Below are 24,549 nucleotides of genomic sequence, written 5' to 3'. Positions count from 1 at the left end.
GTGCATTTGTGTTTTCTTATGATGAAGCGGCAGCATATTTATTGCTTGTGAGTTTCATTCCTAACAGTTTCTGTTCATATGACGGTGTGTGTGTTTGTGCACATTTGAAACAGAAATAATATGAATTTAAATTGAAGGCAAGAAGTGAAAATAAAACGATCTGCTGTTCGCTGAACTCGGAAAAGCAGACGGGAAGTTGCAAAAATGACGCACACATGTGGCAAACTGACAAAAGTCAAGCAGCCAGCCAGCCAGGGCCTGTCTTAAGGCAGAGGCGGAGTCCGGGCAGGCACAACAGATTGAACTTGTCAACATGTTGGGAGAGCGGAACCAAGTCGCAACGTCTTTGAATAAATGACTGAATGAATGAATAAGAGTCAGCGTGTGCGTAAACTGATTGTCGAATAGTGGCAAAAGTATGCGAAATATATGCGCACACTGGGCGGGGGTGCTAGTTTTCGTTCTGGTGTTCGTTTTTGCATTCGCATTTCTTCAATTTACTTGTTGAGCTAAGTCATAGCCGCCTGGTTTATCAATTTCTGTTTCGTTGTTGTCTCACAGTCTGTGCCATGGGAGAAATTGCAACTGTTGTTCGCAAACTGACATTGACAGGCAACGGCTGTTGGCATTGTGAAATAGTTATTGGGTGGCATGCCGCCTGCCTCAACTCAACTCAGCTCGGTTCGGCCTGCCACTCGCTGAGCATCAATTTGAATGACATTCATAGAAATGGAGGAAAAGATATTGTGACATTTGTATAGAAATAGTTTTGCAGCTCTAACAAATAGTTGTGCAAATATTTTTTGATTGCCGCATACTTTTAGGAGCCGCCTCGGGGCCAACGAGCAACCTGCAACAATGCAAGCGGCATTGCAACTGCAACAGCAAGTGCAAAGTTGCCACAAAGTCTCCACGGATACTAGAAATATTCTTCATAGCTCGGCTAGCTTCTGAAATCTTTGACATTAATTTCCTTAGTACTAACACTAGACAGTGCCATCAGATAAGCTGGAACAGATGTAAATAAACGAAGCAGCTGAGATATAAATATATATATGAGATATAAGATGATATGATATGAGATATAAGATTCGTCTCATTGGTAAAGCACTGATAACCTTTTAATTTTAGTTTATAGATGTTTAGAATCACTGCAACATACTTGTATTTATATTATAATTAAAATAATATGAAAAATATTTTTATAAAAATATTTTTAACATTTAAATAAAACTAAATTCACATCTATAAATATGAAAATATATATAAACTGCAAAAGGCACACACTCTAATAAATTGTGATATGCGCAACATTTAAAACTGTTGGTGCTTAACTTTTTGAGACACTGTCAAAGTTGGGCTCTGCTGCTGCTGCTTAGAGTCTTTGGCTTTTCCAGTGGCCTTGATAGCTATTTCCACATGGTTGCTCTCGTTTGCTGCGCATTTTCAAAAAGCTTAATTTCTCAGTTATGTTATAAAAGGCAACGCATAGCAACCCACATTCCGCGGCAAATCCTTTGGCCTCGTTGAAGTCGTTGCCAACGTGGAGTCTGACGTGGATGTTGTCAGCGAGTTTTGGGCAGGTCTGATAGTATTTACTTACCAAAGCGACTTCATCAACGAAATGTGCTCTTAGAGAAATAATTCTGCTTTTTTTTTCTTTAAATAAATTCTCTATATTTGAAATACCCGAAAGTGGTGCAAGTGTATGGAAAGTGCGACGAGCTGCAGAGAATATTTTATTTTTGCATTACTGAAAACATTCCCGGGCAGCATCAGAGTGCGCCAGCTGCTCACCCGTAGCCGGGCGACCACAGGTGCATTTTAGCATATTGCTTGACTTCTTTGTTTGTTTTGTTTTGTTTTTTGTTTTATTTTATTTTATTTTATTAATTTCTTTAAAACACATTTTAAGCTAGGGCTTGCAATCAGGCAGGCTTTACATGTCACGACATAGAGATATACATACGCAGTGTTAACTATTTTTGGATTGTATTATTGAATTTAATTCTTCTTCTCGGTTAGATTGTAGATTTGCTTAGCAACATCCGAGAGCTGCACATCGATGGCCTTCGTGTCGTCGTACAGCGAAGGTGCCTCGCCCAATATAACGAATGTACCCACCAGCGAGGCAATCATGAATAGCCAGAGGAAAAGCCGATCCATGACCATGGCCACAAAGCCCCAATCTTGATCCTCCTGTTATTGAATAAAAACCAAATACAATTACCGCAATTGAGTGCAATCAAAATATAAATTTCATGATGCATAAACACAGATTATATATATAAATATATGTATATATATGTTTGTATTCTCATCAGTTGAATGAGCGAATTGTGTGCTTAAATTGCACAAAGGGTCGTATGAGTAATATTGGCAAACTAACTACAGCACGTTTTAAGCCTCCACTTTGAGCGATTGCTTTCATTAAGCACTGACGCTTAATCTGCTTACGGCCAGCGCCCAGTTGGTTATCAATCAAAATGAACTTCCAATGGCAAAGCAAAAAGAACTGTGGGAACAGCCAAAGTAAAGCAAAGCAAATAAAAATGGATCAAAAAACAAGCGCCTGGAATGGAGAACAAAGCATCGGCTGCTGGATTTGATTGAATCGTTGGATGGAGTCGTTGCCAGCCAATTGCCAGTCAATTGAACAAAAGCAATTCAAAGTGGATTTTGTGTGGTCTTAAAGTGCAAATATAGCAAAGCTTAAATAAGTCGAAAGAAATGAAACCAAAACAGGGACAGTTCGACGGAGTCAGAGTGTGAGAGAGAGAGAGAGAGAGAGTCCGACTGGCTGGTGCACTAGTTAAACAGCTGAGCTGATCAGACATCGATAACCACTACAAATGGCAAGAAGAAACGCTCAAAGCGCTTTCTGTGGTTTTTTCGGCTATGGTCAAGCCATATTCACTTGAAGCTCCAGCCTCAGTACCCGCACCACCAGCGCCTACTTTTCCAATTGGCTGTCGCTGTCATCGTTGTCGTATGCGTTACTGTGGCCGTCGTTGTCGGCGTCGTTGTCGTTGTCGTTGTCGTTGTCGTCATCGTCCGGCCAAACGGAATTTTCAATTAAAAATTCAATCAGCTGCAGCAGAACTCACCGCATTGAACTCATCCTGTCGTTGCATGTGGTGCTGTATGAACATGACGTTATGTATTGCCTTCTCCAGCTCAAACGGATACTTTTTGCGTGCCGCCACATCACTCATGGAGTCATCCAGGCCGGAAAGGACCGATGGCAGTCCGTTGTAGCCGCTCAGTGTGCTCAGCCCACCGCCCAGAGCGCCGACCAAGCCACTGAATCTGCAAGAGAAAGTTAATTCCCGACTATATAACCGAAGCACACACTATGATGGGACGTTTGTCGAATTGTGGAAGGGACTCGGAAATGGACTCAAGAAGAGTATTAAGTGCGTGACTTTTATTTTTAAATTCCATTGCTTCATCAAGTCTGGCTTCTTTATATTTCAAAGGCTTCGTTTCTACCCACACATTTCGCCTGTTTCTTCTTTTTTATGGTATTGTTTTCATTAGCTGTAATTTTTCTCTTTTAACTGGCTTCTTTCATATAAGTTACAACGGGTATAAATTTATTTTTATCAACTTGTTTACTTAGAGCAAGCTCTTTGTTTATCAACATTTAATTTTGCATTCTGTTTTCTCGCAGCTCTTTTCGTATATTTGTGTTTTCTCGAGAAGTAGAATTGTTTGTCTTGTGACTAGCATTATTTATTTGTATTCTGAAGCCTTTGAACGTGTATTCTATTTTTAGACAATTTAATGGAAATATATATAAATATCTATGTATATATAATCAAGGACTGTTTGAATAAATATTTTAGCTTCTGCAATTGAGTTTAGTTGTAGCGAAATATTTAGTTTACCTTGATTATGACTGTTTGGTTGGATTTTTCTTAAATGTATTGAGCGACTCTCGTATGAAAAACTCACCTATTTGTAGCTGTTGTCACATGCATGCCATTACAGCCTCCGACGCCAACACGTCCCTGCATACGGCGTATTGAGTCGGGACTGGAACCGCCGGAGTTCATTTGCATTTCGTCGATGAGGGCCTGGCCGAACTTGGTTTTGCTAAACTTCAATCCGTAGTTGATCTTATTGGCGGCCAAATCACGCAGCAAATCCTTGGGCACACGCATCAGCAGCAGCTTGGGCAGTCGCTTGATGAAGAAGGACCTTATCCAGGGCCGCATTTTGTGTGTGCTGGGCTTCCGATAATGTATATTGAGTATTATGATGGTGATGACAACGCTCAGCCCGACCAGCAACATCGTAAAGAGAAGATATTTGCCCAGCAGCGGCAGAGCCAGCGACGTTGACGGTATAATTTCCGATATGAGCAAGAAGAACATAGTCTGTGAGAGCAGAATGCTGATGCAAAGCGCAATCTTCTCGCCGGAGTCAGCGGGCAGGTAGAAGACCAGCACGGAGAGATAGGAGATGCCCACGCATGGGATGATGAGGTTGACCGTGTAGAAGAGGGTCTTTCGCCTCAGCGTTATGTTGAAGAATATGTCTGAACATTTAATCAAGGCCAGCGAGAGCAGCATGAAATACCAAAAGAGAGAAAGAGATCCAGAAAGACAAGGAGAGAGAGAGAGAGAGACAGAGAGAGAGAGAGAGAGAGAGAGACACGATGATGGAATCCATGAAGATTGGATTCGGGTTTGGAGTAAAGATTTTCATAGTGAGTTTGGGTAGAGCTTTCGCGTGCGCTTGTTGGCGAGCAAAGTGTGAGCTTTAAACTCTACGAAACTCACCGGGATAGGGCTCGGCACAGCACGGATAATACTTCTCGTGGCGCTCAGCGGGCACGCCCAATATGTCCCATTCCACACTCGGATAATACTCGCGCAAATCAATGCCAATCTCAACTTTATTGTCCTTATCGTTCTTCTGGTTGATGTGCTTTAAATCGATCTGCAAAGAGAGCGCCGTTGAAAGAGTCATAAATCGCATCAAGCTTAAAGGCACTTAAAGCCAGCGGGCGTGACGCTCGTCGACGGTCACATCCAACTCATTCTCCCCATCACCTCGTCAGCATTGTAGTCGCCTGGAGGCGACATCTTCGGCTCCGCCTTGAGCTGCCTCGAGTTAAGGCTCAAGTGCAGTCGTTAAAAGAGTAGCAAATTTAAATGCGTTGACAATGACTAAGTCGCACAGTGGAACGAAAGCCCCAAAAATATATAGCAAAATGTTGGAATGTACTTCCTTAATTATGGGCAATCAACTGAATTTTTATACAGTTATAAAAGTTTGTGCGACTTTTATTTTGGTATTAGGCTCTATTAGTTCTTTGACAGCAATAGTTTATTAAACATTTTTCACAACTTTTTTCTATAATTCAATATTGTTTAAATGCTTTATTTTAGCAAAATTTCGTTGGTTAGTTTCATTCAAATATAGACCTAAAAAATGCTGAATAATATTCCAAAATAAAATTATTTCTATTGACATTTTTATTTTGTGAAAATGTGTTCTGATAATTCCTGTAGTCTCAACCACTGTGCGACGTCCGGTCAGCGGAAACGGAAGCGGCAATGGTTTGTGGGGAGTCGCACTTTGTTTTAATTTATGGCCGCGTATTTTTATGACAGAGACACACAGAGCCGAGTGGGTCGGTGCGGGAGTTTCTTTTCCATTTCTAGTTCTGGCTGGGTGTGTGTGGGGGAGTGTGCGTAACGGTAACGGTTAGACAAGTTTCAATTACACTTTTACAATTTCTCACATTTTAATCTGCAGCGCAGCCGACGCCCTTTCGATGTTCGCCTGGCATCTTAGGCTTGTAAGCGCGCGCTCAACGCTCATATAAATGGATGCCCATAAATCCACAATGCCACGCCCCATTGCTCACACACACACACACGCACACAGATGGAATGAGATGGTATGGGTGTGTAGACATACCTGATCGCCGTCGTAGGTCCAGGAGCCGAACTTCATGAAGCACGTCTGCTGATCGAAGGGAAAGTAGCGCACATCAATCTCGCAGGATGATTTGAAAATGGCCGGCGGGGTCCAAACCACCTTGCCCGTGTAGTGCAGAATGGCCTTCGTCATGGTGGTCACCACGTACTCACCGTCAGCGCTGCGGCAGTTGAATGCAAACTGTAGTTCAGATTTTGACTTTAGCTTTGCGTTGGTGTGGGTGGACTCACTTGTTATAGAGGACAATGTCGGGCAGCCAGATGTGCTCGGATGGCACATAGAGCTCGGTGACGCCACCATATTCGGATGGATCCCATTTGAATTTATGATCCTGCCATTCGTGCTCCAGCCACACATTGGTCGTTAAAATTTGATCTTTGAGGTTCTGTGTGCAGGAGAAAATTAAAGCCGGCGCTTTAGATATACAAGCGCACACAGGACGACCATGCATCAAGCAGGATTTGCATTTTTTCTCTGCTCCTTTCTGGTGCAACTGCTACGGCTCTACCTCCTACATCGCTTACACTTGGTCTCCGCTACTGCGAGTACTATGTCCTGTGTCCTATGTCCCTGGGTCTGTCTCTCTGTCTCTCCGTCTGTCTGTTTGTTTGGCTGACTGTCGGCTTGCATGCTACCCCTATCGGCCTCCCCTTGCCCCTCTAACTGGAGGCTGAGTGTACTCTGCCCTGCCGCTAATGTGCTTTTTGCTGTCAGTTTACGGTTTTTGGATTTTTGGCTTGTTTTATTACCTTTTAAGCCTCGTGGTAGCGGCACTTTGTGTCTACCGTCTACCGTCTACCGCCTCCCGCCCAGCCCCTGCCACTAGCCCAGTAAAGTATTCCGCAGTAATTGCACTGTGTGCTCTGGCTGCGCCGCACGACATTTGACAAATGCTCAGTCGTGAACTTTAAGCTGGCGTTACGAGAACGTATGCAATAGTTTATTTTGCAACTGAGCAACTGAAATGAATTTCTGTTGATATGCTTTATAAATTGAGTGTCAAGCTGCTAAGCAATGTGCATAGCATAATATCACATTAGCACTTTGAAACAAGAAATGGCTTTTAGACTAGGGCAGCACAGTTTTGTTTGAAAATATATAAAATTGAATGTATTGAGCAAAATGTAATAATATTGATTATGTTTTAATATGACACATTTTTAAGAGCATATAAGAAGAAAATATTTATATTGCTATAATCGGAATAAGATTATTTTATTAACAATTAATATGGGATATTGAAGCTCAGTATCATTTAGCCAACAAATAATGTTTTTGTGATTGTCAGCGTACTTAAAAATATTCCATCTAATTAAGTTGATAAAGCAATTAGCTAAGAGAACATCTGCAAAAAAATGTAGCCTCCTCCCCGCCTAGGCTTTTAACCATTCGGACATTTGTCGCACGGCTCGGGGCGTGTCTCACTTGCTGTCTTATTTTTCTATTTTTTCCATGTTTACGATTGAAAGTTAGTGGCACTGCTCGGCCGTTTACATTTTGCGCCACACTCGATAAAGTGACGCGGGTAAATGTGGCGCAACGTCGCCAGAGTGCTCCATTGAAGCGCCTAATTAAAAAAGAATCGTGCCAGAGCTGGGCACTCAGCTCGTACACTAATGTGTTTCCGTCCAAGTTTCGCAATTGCATTAATTATTTGGAGAGTGCTTTCGAGCCTCTGAACGCTCCAGCATTATTGGCTTACCAAATCGATGAGCTGCGAGAGGCGTAGACCTAGCTTGACTAGCACCGTGTCCGTGTTGTTGCTGACGGGTCGTATGAGCCGATTGTAGTTGCTTAGCAGATCGTCGTAGAGTCGCTTGGCATCCGGATTGGCCTGCACTGTTTCGCAGAAGACCAGCAGGAAGGCCAACAGCAGGCAGAGCAGCTTGCAGTGCCGCCAAATGTCCAGGAGGACGGTCAGACGTGGCCGAGCCCAGCGCCCCATGACGTCACAGCGACGGTTGCCTTGAAGGCGCTCGGCCGGTGTTTTATTGATACTAAAAACACGCGCACAGGTTTTTGTTTACCTTTCGGTCTTGCCTGGCGTGCGTGACGTAGTTCAGAGAGTAGCCTCCGTGTCGAGTTTTCCTCTTATTCGCCTCGGCTTTTAGTACCTGCGTTGAGCTAAAACTGCCAATGCAATAACTCTACACTCGACGCACAGCTGCGCAGCGCCAGCGCCGACGCAGATGAGGTGCACTCGCTCCGACTGCGATGCCAGCCTAGGCAGCGGCAGCGACAGCAGCTGAGCGGCAGAGCAGCTGAGCTGGAACAGAGCTCGTGTGCCTAGCGCTGAGCTGCACCCATGCAACTGATGTTGTCCACGAGCCGACTATTTTTATACAAAATAATTTAATTTGACAGTGGCACAGGGAAATTTGCAAAAATTATGATTAATTAAATAATAAATTAACAATCAATTTTATTTGAATATTTGTATGCACAGCCTGACAAATATTTAGCTATTCAACTGACTAGACTATTTGTATTTTCACTTGTGGCTCAGCTTTTGCACGCCGTTCGCTCCGTGCTGTCCTGCATAGATATTCACAGAATTCGTACTGACGTGCGTTTTGTTTTTGTAGCCTGCCTTGGCCCTCTCGGCCAAGCGGTCGCTGCGACTGCGGCGCCAGCATCCATTCTCGTGCTGCTTTGTCGCTTTGTCGCCAGCATCGCGCAGATGCTGCGCAGCGCCTGCGCATTGGGCTTCACCCTGTTTTTTGAGTGCTGCCGTCGCGACGGAGGTCCCGGCTGCCAGAGTGTGTGCTGGCTGTGTTTTCATATAATCTTGCCCGTTTTGTAGCCTAAGCCAAGCCCTATGCTGTCAATCCCTCTCTCTTCCACGCTCGCGCTCTCGCTCTCTCACTCCCTCTCTCCCTGGCTGCTCTCTTTGGCTGTTAATCCAGCGACTCCATTACAACTTCAATCGCTCTGTTTGGATGCTCTCCTGCTTGGCAGCGAGCCACAGCCCAAAAAAAAAGGCTCATGCAAGTACTTCAAACAAAATTTGGCCATATGAAAAAAGCTCTCACACACACACGCACGCTCACCCACACAGATTCGACCGAGCACACATACACATACGCCCAGTTGTAGCGCATATTCCACATTCGTTTAACCAAAAACCAAATTTTTCGTAATTGTCAACATTCGTTAAAATGCACGTTAACATGCAGCTAGGACATATCTACAAAGTACACATCCGCATAGCCACCCCCACCTCCACACCCACACTCAACAGCACCCACACACACACCTTTTAAAAGCATTTTGCATGTTTACCGTTGCAATGTTGGCAATGCTCAGTTTTTGAGTTTTGGTTTTGGTTTGCCGTTTGGTTGAGCCCCGTTCGCATATGTGTCATATTGCTATGTTGAGTTGTGTTTGCGGCTTTACTGTGCCACAGCAATAGCAACTTGCACACACTCCAAACTGTTCGCTTTTCAGTAATGTGTTCCGACTGATGACAGCAACAGCAGCAGCAGCAGCAGCAACATCAACTTCAACAACACCGATGAGAGCTACAACCGCAGGACACTCCGTGTTGACGCCTCTGCTTTGACAATTGCACGCAGCAGCTTCTGCTCATGCCACAAATAGAAATTGTGGAGCCTACATACTTTTGTTTTTATTATTATTATAAATGAAATTTCAATTTATTTATGACTTATTGTTGATTTATCGAATTTTGGCAAGATATGAAAATAATATGGAAATATTTGCAGAAAAATTAAATGATTAGTTGAAACTAAAAATTTACCTACGTTACTATAAAAATAATAAATAAATAACAGTTGAAAAATATTTTAATTTTTTGTCATAATTTTATTTATCTAGATGTAGATCTAAAAAATATATATTTTTATTTAATTCTAAATAATTTTTTAATATACCATAATTTAGTAAATAATAATAGAATATATTTATACAATAATAATACCATTTCATTAATAATTATTGAGTTTCATAAAAATAGCTTTAAAGTAAATAAAATTTGTTTTTTACTTAATCCATTTGGTAATCTAAATAAATTTCATATCGTGATGCATATTGAAAAATATGGGACATAGATAATTCTACTTAATGCATGAAATGAATTAATAAATTGATATTTTGATTTTTGCCATATTTCTCAAATAAATATATGATTTATAAACATTACAAAAATGAGTGTATAAATTTTTATTAACTAATGTTAATGTCATTATTTAGCATATTTTAATATTGTATTTAAATACATGAAATCCATAATATTCTTGTTTGTGCTTGCAAAACTAATTGATATTTGAATACTTTTAAGCTAGTTAAACACAGTGCAAATAAATGAACAAATATTGGTCAAATTTTTTTCATATTCACTTTTTGTATATTATTTACTTAAAAATAAAAAATAGAAAATGTTGTTTACCAGCTCTGCGATTTTCATTAAAATATGGTCACTCTGACCCCTTGCTTGCTGCTGTCGCTGCGGATGCTGTGGATGCTGTTTTTGTTGTTGTTGTTGTTGTTATTGTTATTGTTAGTGTCCAGTGCGTCCCGAAAATGCCTTAATGATACATGAACTTTGTCATTGGGGCTGGCATTGAGCCGCGTGTGTTTTATGGCTTACGGTCAATGGCCGTCGTTTGCTTTTTAGCTGCTTTCAGGGCCTACATCGAAATATTTGGTCACATCAGCAATTTTCTTTAGCTTACCATTAACTGAGAGCAACAACAGCAGAGCAACAACAACAACAACAGCAATAAGAATAGAGGACTACGAATCAATTTAATGAGCCAAGCTTGCGCCTGCTGCTGTTTTTGTCACAGCTAGATTAAATCTATGTGGAGTCTATTAGCTGTTTTTATATTTTTAACATTTTGTATGGCTCTTACCCTTTTAAGCTGATGTTGCCCAGTTTTATAGTAGTTTAGTTTTTTTTTCTTTTTTCTTTCACTTTTTCATTAGTCATCTAGTGTGTGTGTGTGTTTGTATGTGGTTATGCTGTTCTATATGATCCATCGCCGCGCATGTTTTATTGCTGGCAATATAACAAAGCAATCAATAGTACAACAACACTGTGAGCACTGTGGCACAATAACAAACAACAAATTTGCTTGTTTGCAACTCGAACTTTGATTCTGCGTTTTTTCTATTATTTGTTTTGTTTTTATTTTTCGCTGTGGCTTTGCCCAACAACAAGAACAACAAAAAGGAGGAAAAAGAAAAAAACCTGAAACATTTGTTATATGCAGTCGCCACCAATAGGTCAACAAAAACAAAATGGAACTTGGGAAGCGAACCGTAGCTCGACTATAAAATACCACTGAAAAGTTGAATATTTGTATTGAAATTGATGTTTATTTAATATATCCTTGATAGTTTATACATAATTATTACATAAAAGCAGAACGGTGTAACGAACCTTCGGTTTATCCCGAGTCTAAGCTGGGCTAGTTTCAGCTGACTGTGGATTCGTTGCCAACAAATTTATTTGTTGAAGCCCCTGCGATAATTAATTAGTCTTGTGGTTTAGGTTTGATAGCGTAATGGTATATTTTCTTAAATAGATATGAATTGTACAAGTCACTTATGCAAATGTATGTGGCTCGCTGGTTCGCTTAGCGACGCACACCTACTGAGCGCTCGTTCAACGCACTCCGGCTGGGAGAGTGTTGTGCTAAACACGCTAGCTCACCGTAAGGATTTGAGAAACGCCAGGATCTGGATCTGTAAACTCTGGCGGTTCGCCAGCTATGCAGATCTCTCCTACTAACTCGCTCACTCACAGCACGACACTAGCTTCGTTCACTCACAAGCACTTCTCTTACGCACGGCTACGTGAACTCACCCAGGTGTGCAGGCCTCGCTTAAGTTGCTGATATGCACCGATGTCCTGATCGGCGCCTGCTGCTGATCTGCAAGGATTCCCACTGGATGTCCTTGCTGTTCCCTCGATGTCCTTGCTGTTCCCTCGATGTCCTGGGAGTCCTGATTTACCACTCGCGTTGACTTTCACTTGACTTTCTTCACGCACTTTCACTATATAGCTTCTCACCGGTATATTTTCGACTTCTCTTTTTTGAACCCCGTATGGAGCTGCTGGTGGCCTTTTATACCCCAGCCACAGGCCCTGCCTCGTGTGGTAACGGGGCCTGTTCGGCTCTGGAGCGGGGCCTTCCTGCTGCTCGTGCCCATAAAACGGTAAAGTGGCGTGATCTGGGTGACGCCACTTTGCCGCCAAATTGCGTGGCAGCCTCCCATTGGCCAAAGTACCGTTGTTGCCATGCGAGTGAAAACGTCCACTGCTCTCACCCGGCCCGAACGGCACCTCGGCTAACGGTCATCGATGATCGTCGTGCGTGCGACGCGAACCCATTGCTGAATCTGTAGGAGCGAAAGAGCCCGCCTCTAACAGGACTTTGACCCCCTTTCCAGTGCGAGGGTCGCTCCTACAGTATTCGCGTCGCTGTGTGGAGCAACATGTATATGCACGTATATGCATATAAACGCACAGCAAATACATACGTTTATATACATTAATACGTGCATACCTATATTGCTCCTCACACTCCCCTCTTCCTTCGGGAAAACACGAGACCATCGTGTTTGAATTTGGCGCCCGCCTCCGCTGCGCTGCTCCGTTTTGCGTCGCTCCATCCCTCGCTGCTCCATTTTGCGCTGATCGCTGCTGTTAATACTCTGTTAATGTTAACAGCTGTATTTTCCCCTTACCGCTGGCAATGCTGCACTCTGCCGGTAAGTGAATGGGCAAATATTTTTATAAGTCTCGACAAAACTTTAATAAAAATATTGTTTTTCAGGTTGGGCATCTTTTTCTCTATGCCCCTTGACCTGATGGCCTGCCGCTGCCAATGCCCACGCCGGGCGCTGCTGCAAAACTCGCCTCTCGGTTTTGCAGCCCCCGGTGGCATTGGCGCACGCGCGCATGGCAATGGCCATTTCACCCATTTGGCGCACGCTGTCCCTCGCCGTTGGAGACATCTCTCTTCTGGTTTCTGCTGCTTCTTGGCCCCTTGGGGATGCTCCGGTGGGGCATCGCAGTCAATACATGCACTGCTGCTACGAGATCGGGCCACAGACGTCGTTCGCAAATGGTCACCGGTGTCAGATCTTTGGTGTCGGTGCGCTTGTTGGCCACTCCTCTTTCGCGCACAGCTCCAGCGGAGTCGCTGGCCAGTGCGCGAGGATTCGGTTGCCAAGCTTTACCGACACCTGGCGATCCATGACCGGTGGAGCCATTCGCGTGGCAGGCGTCTGTAGTCACATCTCACAGCAAACAGCCACATCTCCGACTGCATGCCCGCGTGCAATATGGGCCGCCGCTGCCTCCGCCCACGCCGGACGCTCCTGCACAACTCACCTGTTGGTTCTGCAGTCTCCGGTGGCTTTGGCACTCGTGCGGCGGCCACCTGCCTCACCATATCCCTCGTCGACCATGTTAGCAGCTGCCCTCCTGGATGCCGCTATGTCTATGTCTCCGTTGCGGCGCTGCAGACACATAGTTGGATTGCTGTTGAGAGCTGGCCGCATCGATGTCGTTCGCAACTGCCACCGGTGTCGAACTTTGACGCCGGCTGCTATTTTGCGGCTCACTCCTCATTCGCGCACAGCTCCAGCGGAATCGCTGGCCAGTGCGCGAGGATCGGCCAACAAAACGCGCCTACGCCCCAGCACAGACAACCGGTTGGATTCGTCGCGTGGCAGGCATCGATGGTGGTCCAATCTCTCACTGGGCAACCCAAAGCTGTAACTATGTGTTTTATGTATGTATAGATATATTTTATTTTTATTATTATTTTTTTTTTTTTTATTCTGGTATATCGTGTACACTGCTCTCTTTTTTAGACATATTTGAATGCCCGGCATCCGATGCGTGTCCGCCGCACCCTGTACTTCGTGCCCCTTGCCCAGACGATGCGGGCGGTGCGCCCGCTGCCCTGGGCCTCTATCCGGGCAGCGTGATGCTCCACTTCCTCCGGCCACTCCTCACGCCGCAACTCCACCCATTGGGCTGCTCCCGCGTCGGGCCAAGAGACCTGCCGCTGTAGCGTAGGCCTCTGGGGTGGTGGCGGCGCCGGCTCCGACACCTGGCGTTGTAACGCTGGCCGGGCGGGCAATCGAATCGGCCGCCACTCCTCGTCGGCGTCCATCGACGTCTCCGGTGGCGTGGGCGGCGGCGCGGTCGCCTGTTGCGGCGTCGCCTGTGGTGGCGTCTCCTGCGGTATGGGCGGCGGCGGTGTCGCCTGTGGTGGCGTCTCTGGAGGCGGCACTTCTTCTAATATGAACCCCGCGGGCTTCGTGGTGAGGGGTTCGCTCCATATTATGACAACCTCGGCGCGATGCTCCAAGCGACCCCCCACCACCTTTCCAGCGTAGCTGGCACTCACCCGCGGAGGTTCCGGTGTTTCTCCCTCCTCCGAATCCGAGATCACAATTATGTCATCCTGCTCGCCCACCTCGTCCTCGTCGCTGTCGATAATGATGATCGGCTGCTCTTCTTCCTCTCCTCTTCGCTGGTTGACGGCTCCAGCTCCAAATACGGCCGATGGCGTCGTAGCAGTCTCTTCGGCTGCCGGTGTGGGTGAAACGGCAGTCTCACCGGCGGCAGCCGCGTTCTACTCCTGCGCGCTCGTGGTCTGGACACCGGTGTGTCCACCCTGTTCGCTCCACGTGCCGCTCCAGCGTAGTCGCTGGCCAGCAACCGCGGATCGGCAGGGTGTACCCGGCCGATGCCCAGATCGACGTTATCTCCTGCGATGTGTCCACTTTCCATTGTCACTTTTCACCAAATAGGCCGAGCCAAAGCTCGCCTGCCCATTTTATACCCTTGTGCTGTCGCGCCGCCGGCTGCGTAGACGGCAGCATATAACGGCTCCTGTGTCCTCGGCTCAGCCCACTCTAGCTTTCCCTGCCTTATGGCTGAATTCCAGGCAGGCTACGGTATCGCCTTAATACCGTTTTCCCCACTCTCACCTACACATGCATACATAGCCCTTCGGTGGCCGAACAACCAAATGCAAGCTCTTCTGCTGCGTTGCATTGTTGTTGGCCGTTTTGTGTATCTCTTTGGTAGTGATTGTTTTATATGTCGCTGTGTGTTTTGTTGTTGGCTGTTTTAGTTGTATCTGTACATTTTGTTGTTGGCTGTTTTAGTTATCTCTGTACGTTTTGTTGTTGGCGGTTTTAGATGTCGCTCGCTTTGACATCTTCGTGCGCTAGCGATCGCTGGGCAGCCGACGTAGGCCCTTGACCCTTGCCTACGCTCGCTTGCTCTCGCTTCGCTGTGTGTGTGTGTGTGTGCAGCAATTCTTTTGTCTGGAATGCGTGCGGCTTGTTGTTGTTTTTCCGCTTTTCGCTTTCGCTAGACAAATACCTAATTTCAGCTGCGCGCGTTGTTGTTGCGCATGTACCGTATATGAGTGCTGCTTGCGCATGCACTGCTTTGTTGTTGTATCTATGCATTGCGCATGCACCGACAGCTAAGTTTTTCGGCGCAGTACTGTACACTGCTTGCTGTCGTGCGCGCGCAGTTCAAACAAACTGTTGTTGCGCACCCACATACCGTAATTTTCCTGGTGGCAACTGTAGTTTTCCAGTCACAGATGCGTTTCGCAACCGAAATTATGCATTTTTGAGCAAAATTTTGTCGTCTTATTTTTTTTCTTCTTCTTTTTTTTTTGATAAGAAGCAATACACTTCGCTGTGTATTCACTCCCTTTTTTTTTTTTGGAAAAAAAAAACAAAACAGCTCTATTGCTCACCCGTGTCTCCTCTCCACGGCTTGAGATCCGCCACATGCGCCGTCCTGGTCCGCTTCTCTGCCTCCGACCTGATCCGGCAGATGACTGGAGACACAAAACTGGCCACTATATATGGGCCTCCATAGCGTGGCGCCAGTTTTGCTGCGAATCCCTCTGCGGCATTAGACAAGTGGCGTTCCTTTGCCCACACCTTGTCCCCTACGGCCGGCTTCCACTGCCGCCTCCGTAGGTTGTAATGCCGCGCCTGATCCTGTCCAGCTCTCTCCAGGTTCCGACGCACGATCTCAAACACTTCGCGCATCTTGCTGGCTCTCTCGACTGGGGTCTGTGCCTCCTGGCCTGTGCCGGTCGTTTGCGCATCAAACAGCGATTTGGGCAGCCTTGGCTCTCGCCCTTGCGTGATGAAGGCGGCCGAATATCCTGTGGATGCTGACACGCTGCTGTTGACCGCCAATGTCAACTCCGGCAATGCGTCGTCCCAGCATCTCTGGTCATCTCCAGCGAACTGCGCAATCATCGTCTTCACAGTTCTATTTGCCCTCTCAGTGGGATTCTCTTGAGGCGTGTATGGCGCTGTCAACTGGTGACGCACCCCAAGCTCCTCCAGAAACGCCTTGAATGCCCGACTGGTGAATTGGGTGCCATTGTCAGTAATGAGCACCTTCGGCGTGCCAAACCGAGCCAAGATCCGCTCTCGAAATGCCTTCTGGAGAGCTGTGCTATTCGCACTCCGCAGCGGCACCATCTCCGTCCATTTCGAGAAGCGGTCTATGAAAACCAAAAGCATAGTGTTACCATGCTTTGATCTCGGCAGTGGGCCAACAAAATCGGCACAAACTGTTGCCCATGGCTCCTCGGGCACCTGTGTCAGCATTTGCCCAGCAGCTTGCAGCTGACTGGGCTTGTATCGCTGGCACACCTCGCAGCGCTGTATGTATCTTCTCACATCCCGGTACATACCTGGCCAGTAATACCGCGCTGCCACCCGAGCGATAGTTTTTCGGCTCCCAAGGTGGCCAGCGGTGGCTGCGTCGTGGTTCTCCTCCAGCACTTGTTTGCGCTGGTCCGCCGGCACGCACAACTTCCATGCAGCCACATCCTCGTGGCCGGCTTGATGAGGGATGTGCCGATATAAGTTTCCAGACTCTTCCATATAGTCTGGAAACTTATGTGGCGCCTTCTTTATGTCCTGTCGAAGCTTGGTGAGCCAGCGACATCCTGTCCCAGCTGGCATGTCCTTGCTCTTGACCAGACGGCACGCCTCCTCTCCCAGAGGCTGGCGTGAGAGCGCATCGGCTACCACGTTCTGCTTGCCCTTCCTGTAGCGAATCTCGAAGTCGTATTGCTGCAGCTCCAGTGCCCATCTGGCAATCCTTCCTGTTGGGCTCTCAATGGAATTGAGCCACTTCAGCGCCATATGGTCAGTGACCACTACAAATTTGTAGCCTTCCAGGTATGGCCTGAGCTTTCGTATGCCCCAGATTATAGCCAGACACTCTTTCTCCGTAGCTGAATAGTTCTTTTCAGCACTGTTCAGTGTCCGGCTGGCATACGAAATGACGCGTTCTCCATCCTCCGAGGTCTGCGTCAGGATTGCCCCAAGCCCATAATTGCTTGCGTCCGTTTGCAAGCAAAATGGCTTCGAGAAATCAGGGCACGCCAGCACCGGTGACTCCGTCAATTTGGCCTTTACCGTCTCGAACGCTCTTTGCCGCTCCTCCGTCCACTCCCACTTCGTGCCCTTTTTGAGCAGTGCATTTAGCGGATGCACTGTGGCTGCAAAATCTGGCACAAAGCGGCGGTACCATGAAGCCACGCCCACGTATTGCCGTAACTCCTTTACGTTTGTGGGTGGCTTCAGCTCGGCGATAGCGGCCACTTTCTCTGGATCCGTGCAAATGCCATCCTCCGTGACCTTGTGACCCAGATACTTTAGCTCTTTCTTGAAGAAATCGCACTTGTCGATGTTGATCCTCAAGTTGGCTGCCCGCAGTCGCCGGAACACCTCTCGTAGGTTGTCCATATGCTCCTGTCGCGTCCGGCCGATGACGATGATGTCGTCCAGGTAGGCAAAGGCATGGGGCATCATTTCTGGGCCGATCACTTGGTCCAGAGCTCGCTGAAACGTTGCTGGCGCAGAATGGAGTCCAAATGGCATCACTTTCCACTGAAAGAGCCCCTTTCCTGGCACCGTGAATGCCGTCAGTGGTCTGCTGGCCTTCTCCATCGGTATCTGCCAATACCCATCCTTCAAATCCAGGCTGCTGATGTAGCGCGCCTCTCGCAGCTGGTCCAGAATGTGATGCACCCGCGGCAAAGGGTATGCATCTTTGATGGATCTGCTGTTTAGCTGTCGAAAATCCACACATAGCCGCCACTTCCCATTCTTCTTACGAACCATGACAATCGGCGCGCTATGTGGGCTCTTCGAGGGCTCGATGCAGCCTTTGGCCAGCAGCTCATCCACCTGCAGGTTGATCTCCGCCTGCATTTTTGGATTTTTGGGGAAGTAGCGCTGCTTTATGGGCCTGTTATCCTGCATCCTGATCCGGTGCTCCGTGATCCTGGTGGTGCCCTTCACATGCTGGAACTTCTCCAGCTCATGCCTCAGGAAAGCATCCACCTCTGGGTCATCGTGCATAGGCGTTGGCTGTTCCATTTTTGCCTCCATCGGCGTCGCTGGGTTCGCCTCCACGCTGGCCACAACCACGGATAGCTTCTCCTCCGGCTGTCCGCTCGACTGTGGAATTCTTGGCTCGACCTTCAATCTCAAACCACCGCACTCCAGTGTGGTGCCCATGCTGGCCAAGAAATCCCAGCCCAGCACTAGATCTTCGATCACTCCTGGCAGAATCAGCAACGGAATCTGTATTTGCCGATTCCCCAGGCTGATCGTCGCCTCCAGTTGCGAGTCCACCTGACTGCAACTGCCGTCCGCTAAGCGTATGCGCCGCCGTGTAGCACGCACCACGCCCACGCCTCTGAGCTCGTCAGCAAGCTTTTCGCTGATAAAGCTGCTTGTGGCTCCCGTGTCGATCGTAGCTCTTTGTTGAGTGGCTCCAATGGCTACGATCGCCGACATCTGGCTGCCTTCATCCTGGAGACGGCCCACTAGTGCCTGGGGGCTCTTGACCGCTGCTCCCGCTCGCCCCTGGATGGCGGGTGTCGCTTCTCGTTTCCCGACTGGCAACAGGCAAACGTTCTCACTCCAATGCGCCCGCACTGCCAGCAGAAATCCAGCGCCTTGTTGCGACACGTAAACGCGCGGTGCCCCTCCTGGCCACACACTCGGCATGCCCTGGCTGGATTCGGGATGTGTGTCCTGGCTCCGGTTGCGCCTGTCCTTGGCGCAGGAGAAGGCTTCGCCTCATCCTCCATACGGCGATACTCCACATCGCCTCCAGCGTCGTCCATGGCCATCAGTCGTGACCGGCCATGCCGTGGCTGTTGTCGCAACCTCTCGCGGTCCTTCTCCAGCTCCTCGAACTCATCTGCCAGGTGCATCAATTCCACTAGATTGTGGAATTGATACGGCCTGGCGTAAGCGCGCAGATCGGGCAGGCTGTTATTGTATATCAGCTTCATTTCGCGGTCTGCTCCATAGCGCAGAGGCCGCATGAGAGTCTGCATCTCCACCATGTAGACTTTGAAGCACTCATCTACCATCTGCCTCCGGCGTTTGACGTCATCCTCCAGCTTCTCCAGATAGCCTCTGGGCAGGAAAAACTCCTGGAAGCTGCGCACGAATGTCGCCCACGCCGTCCAGTGCCGATTGTTGGCCACGTACCATTTCAAGGCCATGCCTTTCAGCAGCTCTGGCATCGCCCTTGGGATCATGTCCAGATCCAGGCCATAGGTGTCCGCCGACCACTCCACCTGCTCCAAGAACTCCAAAGGCTTTGTGGTGCCATCAAAGCGGAAGCTCCACTCCCGCACTTGTTTGGCCACCTTTGGATATTCCTGAGCGGTGCTGTCGTGTCCTCGTGGCCTGATTTCCGGTTGCGGGGTGGATGTGGCCCTCATCTCACCTTGACGCGTATTTTGGAGTCGCGCCGTCGCGCTTGTGGAGGGCACACACAGCCGTGCCACATGTGCAAGCTCCGACTCCAGCTCGTCGTCCCCGTCGGCGGTCGTTGCCTCATCTCTGAGCGAGGCACGGCGTCCATGCAGTCGCCCCAGTTCGGCGATCCTCAGTGAGTAAGGAATGCTTCCTTCATTCCTCTCAACCCACTCGCCGAACTGTCTCCGCATGACGTCCAGTGTGCCTGACAAGCTCACTCCGAATTCGTCACCATAACGCAGCACTTCATCTTTTTTAAGATTGTATACCCACGCTCGCACCATATTCACAAGTATATACTAATTGACTCTTATCGCAGGGCCCCACGTTGGGCGCCAGTTGTAACGAACCTTCGGTTTATCCCGAGTCTAAGCTGGGCTAGTTTCAGCTGACTGTGGATTCGTTGCCAACAAATTTATTTGTTGAAGCCCCTGCGATAATTAATTAGTCTTGTGGTTTAGGTTTGATAGCGTAATGGTATATTTTCTTAAATAGATATGAATTGTACAAGTCACTTATGCAAATGTATGTGGCTCGCTGGTTCGCTTAGCGACGCACACCTACTGAGCGCTCGTTCAACGCACTCCGGCTGGGAGAGTGTTGTGCTAAACACGCTAGCTCACCGTAAGGATTTGAGAAACGCCAGGATCTGGATCTGTAAACTCTGGCGGTTCGCCAGCTATGCAGATCTCTCCTACTAACTCGCTCACTCACAGCACGACACTAGCTTCGTTCACTCACAAGCACTTCTCTTACGCACGGCTACGTGAACTCACCCAGGTGTGCAGGCCTCGCTTAAGTTGCTGATATGCACCGATGTCCTGATCGGCGCCTGCTGCTGATCTGCAAGGATTCCCACTGGATGTCCTTGCTGTTCCCTCGATGTCCTTGCTGTTCCCTCGATGTCCTGGGAGTCCTGATTTACCACTCGCGTTGACTTTCACTTGACTTTCTTCACGCACTTTCACTATATAGCTTCTCACCGGTATATTTTCGACTTCTCTTTTTTGAACCCCGTATGGAGCTGCTGGTGGCCTTTTATACCCCAGCCACAGGCCCTGCCTCGTGTGGTAACGGGGCCTGTTCGGCTCTGGAGCGGGGCCTTCCTGCTGCTCGTGCCCATAAAACGGTAAAGTGGCGTGATCTGGGTGACGCCACTTTGCCGCCAAATTGCGTGGCAGCCTCCCATTGGCCAAAGTACCGTTGTTGCCATGCGAGTGAAAACGTCCACTGCTCTCACCCGGCCCGAACGGCACCTCGGCTAACGGTCATCGATGATCGTCGTGCGTGCGACGCGAACCCATTGCTGAATCTGTAGGAGCGAAAGAGCCCGCCTCTAACAGGACTTTGACCCCCTTTCCAGTGCGAGGGTCGCTCCTACAGTATTCGCGTCGCTGTGTGGAGCAACATGTATATGCACGTATATGCATATAAACGCACAGCAAATACATACGTTTATATACATTAATACGTGCATACCTATATTGCTCCTCACAACGGATTACGCGAATTCCAAGAATTCGGCTCGAAATATTAATATATACAGTTCTTAAAATAATGTAAGATGAAGTTAACTGAATTTCGCTTCTAAGTTTTCCGTTAAAGTTGCGCCAAGTTGGGAGCTAAAGGGTATTAGCAAAGTTTACAAAACAATTTCGAGAACTCTGCTTTTATCATGCTCAGATGAAGTGAAGTTGAAGCAAACACCTGGGATAACGCGACTGTGTGGCTCAGTGGGCAACATGTACGGAGAGCTGTGAGGGTCCAATGGCCACCCATTCATAGTTCTCTGACTTTTTGATTTTAACCCGAAAGCCCGGTCACCTCTAACACCGGGTCACATAGAGCAGCCGAAGCTTTCGCAGAAACCGGCACAGTGGGTGCTGTGGGAGCAACGACAACAGCAACAGCAACAGCAACGGTAACGGCAACAGCAAGAAAACTCAATTAAAATTTAAATTTTCAAACGTAAATGACAAAACTTTCTCAACTATAAATAATCGGCAGTCGCTCCACTTGGTTCGGTTCGGTTGCCTGCCCTTGCAGCCACTTCAAAATCTGACAAGAGCCGCGATGCTGGCTCTCTCACCTCTCACCTCTCCCGCCAGCGTCCCACATCATGCTCCACTCTCTCTGAAGACCGTGCGTAGCTGCGTGATCGAAAGTTTTGTCTATGCTCGTACAATTTATCTAACTTTTATAGCAACCACAGCAACGGCAGTGGCAACCAACAGAAAAAAAAGAAACCAACCATTCGCTGGTTTGGCCAGAAATTAATTGCAAAACTGTATGGCATGTGGGGAAGGCGGGTAGAGGGCGTGTCAGAGGGCGGTCGAGTGTAGCGGGAGGCCAATCACAATGAGCGTTTGCCACTTGAACAACATAAAACTGATTGCTGTAAATCTGGCCCATTGGGTCCGGCCAACCCGCTCCCCTGCAGGCCCCAATCGTGCATTGTTTGGTTCGTCAATTCATGGGCTGTGCTTGTCGTGGCCATTGTTGACACGTTTAAGTGCCGTTTGCTTTTATCAACAGCGTCCACAACAACCACAACAGCAAAGCGAAGCCCAAATTGAGGCCTCAATAGCTTCAGAGCCACTGCCACTGCCAAAGCCAGAGCTGCAGCAGTTCGAGCCGACAGCCAGAGCCAGAGCCAGAGAAAGACCCAAAAGCGACGTGCACATAACATTTTTACAACGTTTTTAATTGTTTTTGTCAACTGTGAATTTCGTGGCGCTCTTGAATGTGGGACGAGCCATCAATTTAATGGCATTTTCGCGTGAGGCACAAAATCAAAGCCGCGCGGCAATGGCAACGGCAATGGCAACGGCCACGCCAGCTGCCAGTCTGTCAATTAATGTAGATAACATTTTATGATGAGCAGTGACAAGTCGTCTCGAAAATGACAGCGCATTACTCGCCCATTGGCGGCTTGTTTATTGCGTCCTTAAGCCCGATGCGCAGCCACCATAAAAACATAAAACTGATGCATAGTTTTTGGCAGCTCTAAGCGATATCATTAATTGCACGCACACACTTCACATGTAGCTGGCCAATAGATGCGCGATACAATCACAGACAATTTGCCCGGCGCACGATGCGTATGCGTAATTACATGTAGATAAATAAATAATATGTCATTTCGTTGGCGGGTGTCATAAAGCTCATTATAGCTCTAAGATATTTATCGAAATGGTTTCTAATTCGAGCAGAAGCTCTTCTAAAGAGCACTAAACTAGACTTTAACTGTGGTAGTTTAAGGTTTGTAGATGCAGAAAGTTGCCTAGAAATATTTATTCACATTCCAGAATAGCAATGATATGTATTGTAATCCCTTTTGAAATATTATGTATCAATATATATGAAAAACTTTCTAAGTAGTCACACGGTTTGTATAAATTAGATTTATGTCGTTTTCAGTAGCTCCATTTGTATGTAGATGTATTTCTAGCACATTACAAATTTATTTATCCCAAGCTGTGTGCTCATTCAATTCAGTTTCACGCAATTACTATTACCTTAATTCGATTCGAAAGCGGTTTTCATCCCTGGCGCTTTGGCATAAACTAATCTGATACTAATTTGGCCTGGCCATAATAATATAATATTATTTATATTTCGTTTCGTAGCTGCCACGCCCCATCGCTTACGCACGGCCACGCCCACACAGTTGCGAGCTGCGAGTGGAGGCCGCCGTAAAGTCATCAGGCGTCTGACTTAACAACTTTGCAGTGACAAGTTTCAATGTCTTTTCTTTTTTTTTTTCGCGTGCGCGCGTGGAACTATGAATACTTTGTCAAGTTTTTGCTTTTAGACAAGCTCGTCATCCAGGCAGCGTCTTCTGCTCGCGTCTGTGCCACTGACAGTGGCTTTGGCTTTGCCAGTGCTCGTGCCCGTCTGTAATCCCATTTCTATTCGCAAAAGTCTCCCCAAACGTTTATGGGGCGCCCTGCCCAGACATCGCATTCGCCGTTGTCGTTGTTGTCGTTGTCCTCGTCATCATCATCCTTGTCGTCATTTCGTTTGTGCCTTGGCTGCGTCTTTGTGTTGCTTGGCTGCATTCGAAAGTTCACTCGACTCAAAAGTGTGATTTACCAAAGTCACCCAAAACACCGAAAGTAAATTAACTGTTACAAATGTGCGTTTGTTTCTATGTATGTGTGTGTGTGTGGCTAATCATGCGTTTATTGCGCAGCGTCTACGATGCGTATACGTAACGCAATTTTCAGTACGTCTAATCAACTTTCATGGAGGCTGTGGGCGCAGCTACTCAATCGGCATATTTAAAATATCAAAAGGGAATAAGCAACTTAAGTTCGTCCTAGACTTCAAGCACAGACACACAAATATCACAGCTGTGGACATATGCTCACACATATCGCACTCACTTAATTTTCTTTCTGTATAATATCGATATATTGTATGTTTAATAAACAATGTTTACCATAAGTTTTGAGTTTCTTGGGCATTCTCATTAGAATTGGGAACGATTCTATTTATTGTGTGCATTGAGAGTTGAGTGATATTTACATAAGTAATTTAATTTATTAATTTTATTTAATTAATTTAATAAATTTCTGTTAACGATTTTTCCGGCAAACTTTTTCTGCAGTCTGCAAATAATTGTGGAAATCTATTAAAAATTTATGTACTCAATTTTATGCATTATTTTTTGCTGTAGTTTATATTTTGAATAAAATTGAAATAAACTGATGTAATTTTAACCCAAAAGTTACTCTAAATCAGGTGAATTTTTTCGTATTAAAAATT

At 47.0% G+C, this 24,549-nt stretch overlaps 2 protein-coding genes across 2 annotated transcripts; both read right to left on the bottom strand.

Moving 5' to 3' along the window:
- Positions 1–1,841: 1,841 nt before the first annotated feature.
- On the bottom strand, positions 1,842–8,448 carry nAChRalpha2 (nicotinic acetylcholine receptor alpha2). Its single transcript, XM_089464663.1, has 7 exons — positions 7,658–8,448; positions 6,186–6,340; positions 5,935–6,115; positions 4,788–4,947; positions 3,958–4,543; positions 3,108–3,309; positions 1,842–2,199 (listed from the first exon to the last, which is right to left on the bottom strand). Exons 1-7 carry the CDS (start codon positions 7,898–7,900, stop codon positions 2,005–2,007), a joined length of 1,722 nt encoding a protein of 573 aa, XP_089320789.1. The 5' UTR covers positions 7,901–8,448; the 3' UTR covers positions 1,842–2,004.
- Positions 7,953–9,659, bottom strand: LOC149270340 (uncharacterized). The gene is made up of 2 exons (XM_089464674.1): positions 8,451–9,659; positions 7,953–8,079 (listed from the first exon to the last, which is right to left on the bottom strand). The coding sequence occupies exons 1-2, from the start codon at positions 8,735–8,737 to the stop codon at positions 7,953–7,955; spliced, it is 414 nt and encodes a 137-aa protein (XP_089320800.1). The 5' UTR covers positions 8,738–9,659.
- Between the last annotated feature and the right edge of the window lie 14,890 nt (positions 9,660–24,549).

Source organism: Drosophila arizonae, chromosome 2 (genome assembly GCF_054131065.1).
Source record: "Drosophila arizonae isolate 15081-1271.41 chromosome 2, UAZ_ARI_1.0, whole genome shotgun sequence".
Lineage (NCBI taxonomy): Eukaryota > Metazoa > Arthropoda > Insecta > Diptera > Drosophilidae > Drosophila > Drosophila arizonae.
This window is presented reverse-complemented; position numbering and strand designations above follow the sequence as displayed.

Excerpts from the sequence above, each read along its gene's own strand:
- LOC149270340 (XM_089464674.1), bottom strand. The coding sequence starts at position 8,737 with ATGAAAACACAGCCAGCACACACTCTGGCAGCCGGGACCTCCGTCGCG. Across the intron at positions 8,080-8,450 it reads GTGCAAAAGCTGAGCCACAA|CTCAACGCAGGTACTAAAAG; the intron begins GTGAAAATACAA and ends TGGCAGTTTTAG.
- nAChRalpha2 (XM_089464663.1), bottom strand. The coding sequence starts at position 7,900 with ATGGGGCGCTGGGCTCGGCCACGTCTGACCGTCCTCCTGGACATTTGG. Across the intron at positions 4,948-5,934 it reads GGACCTACGACGGCGATCAG|ATCGATTTAAAGCACATCAA; the intron begins GTATGTCTACAC and ends CTCTCTTTGCAG. Across the intron at positions 2,200-3,107 it reads GACAGGATGAGTTCAATGCG|GAGGATCAAGATTGGGGCTT; the intron begins GTGAGTTCTGCT and ends ATTCAATAACAG.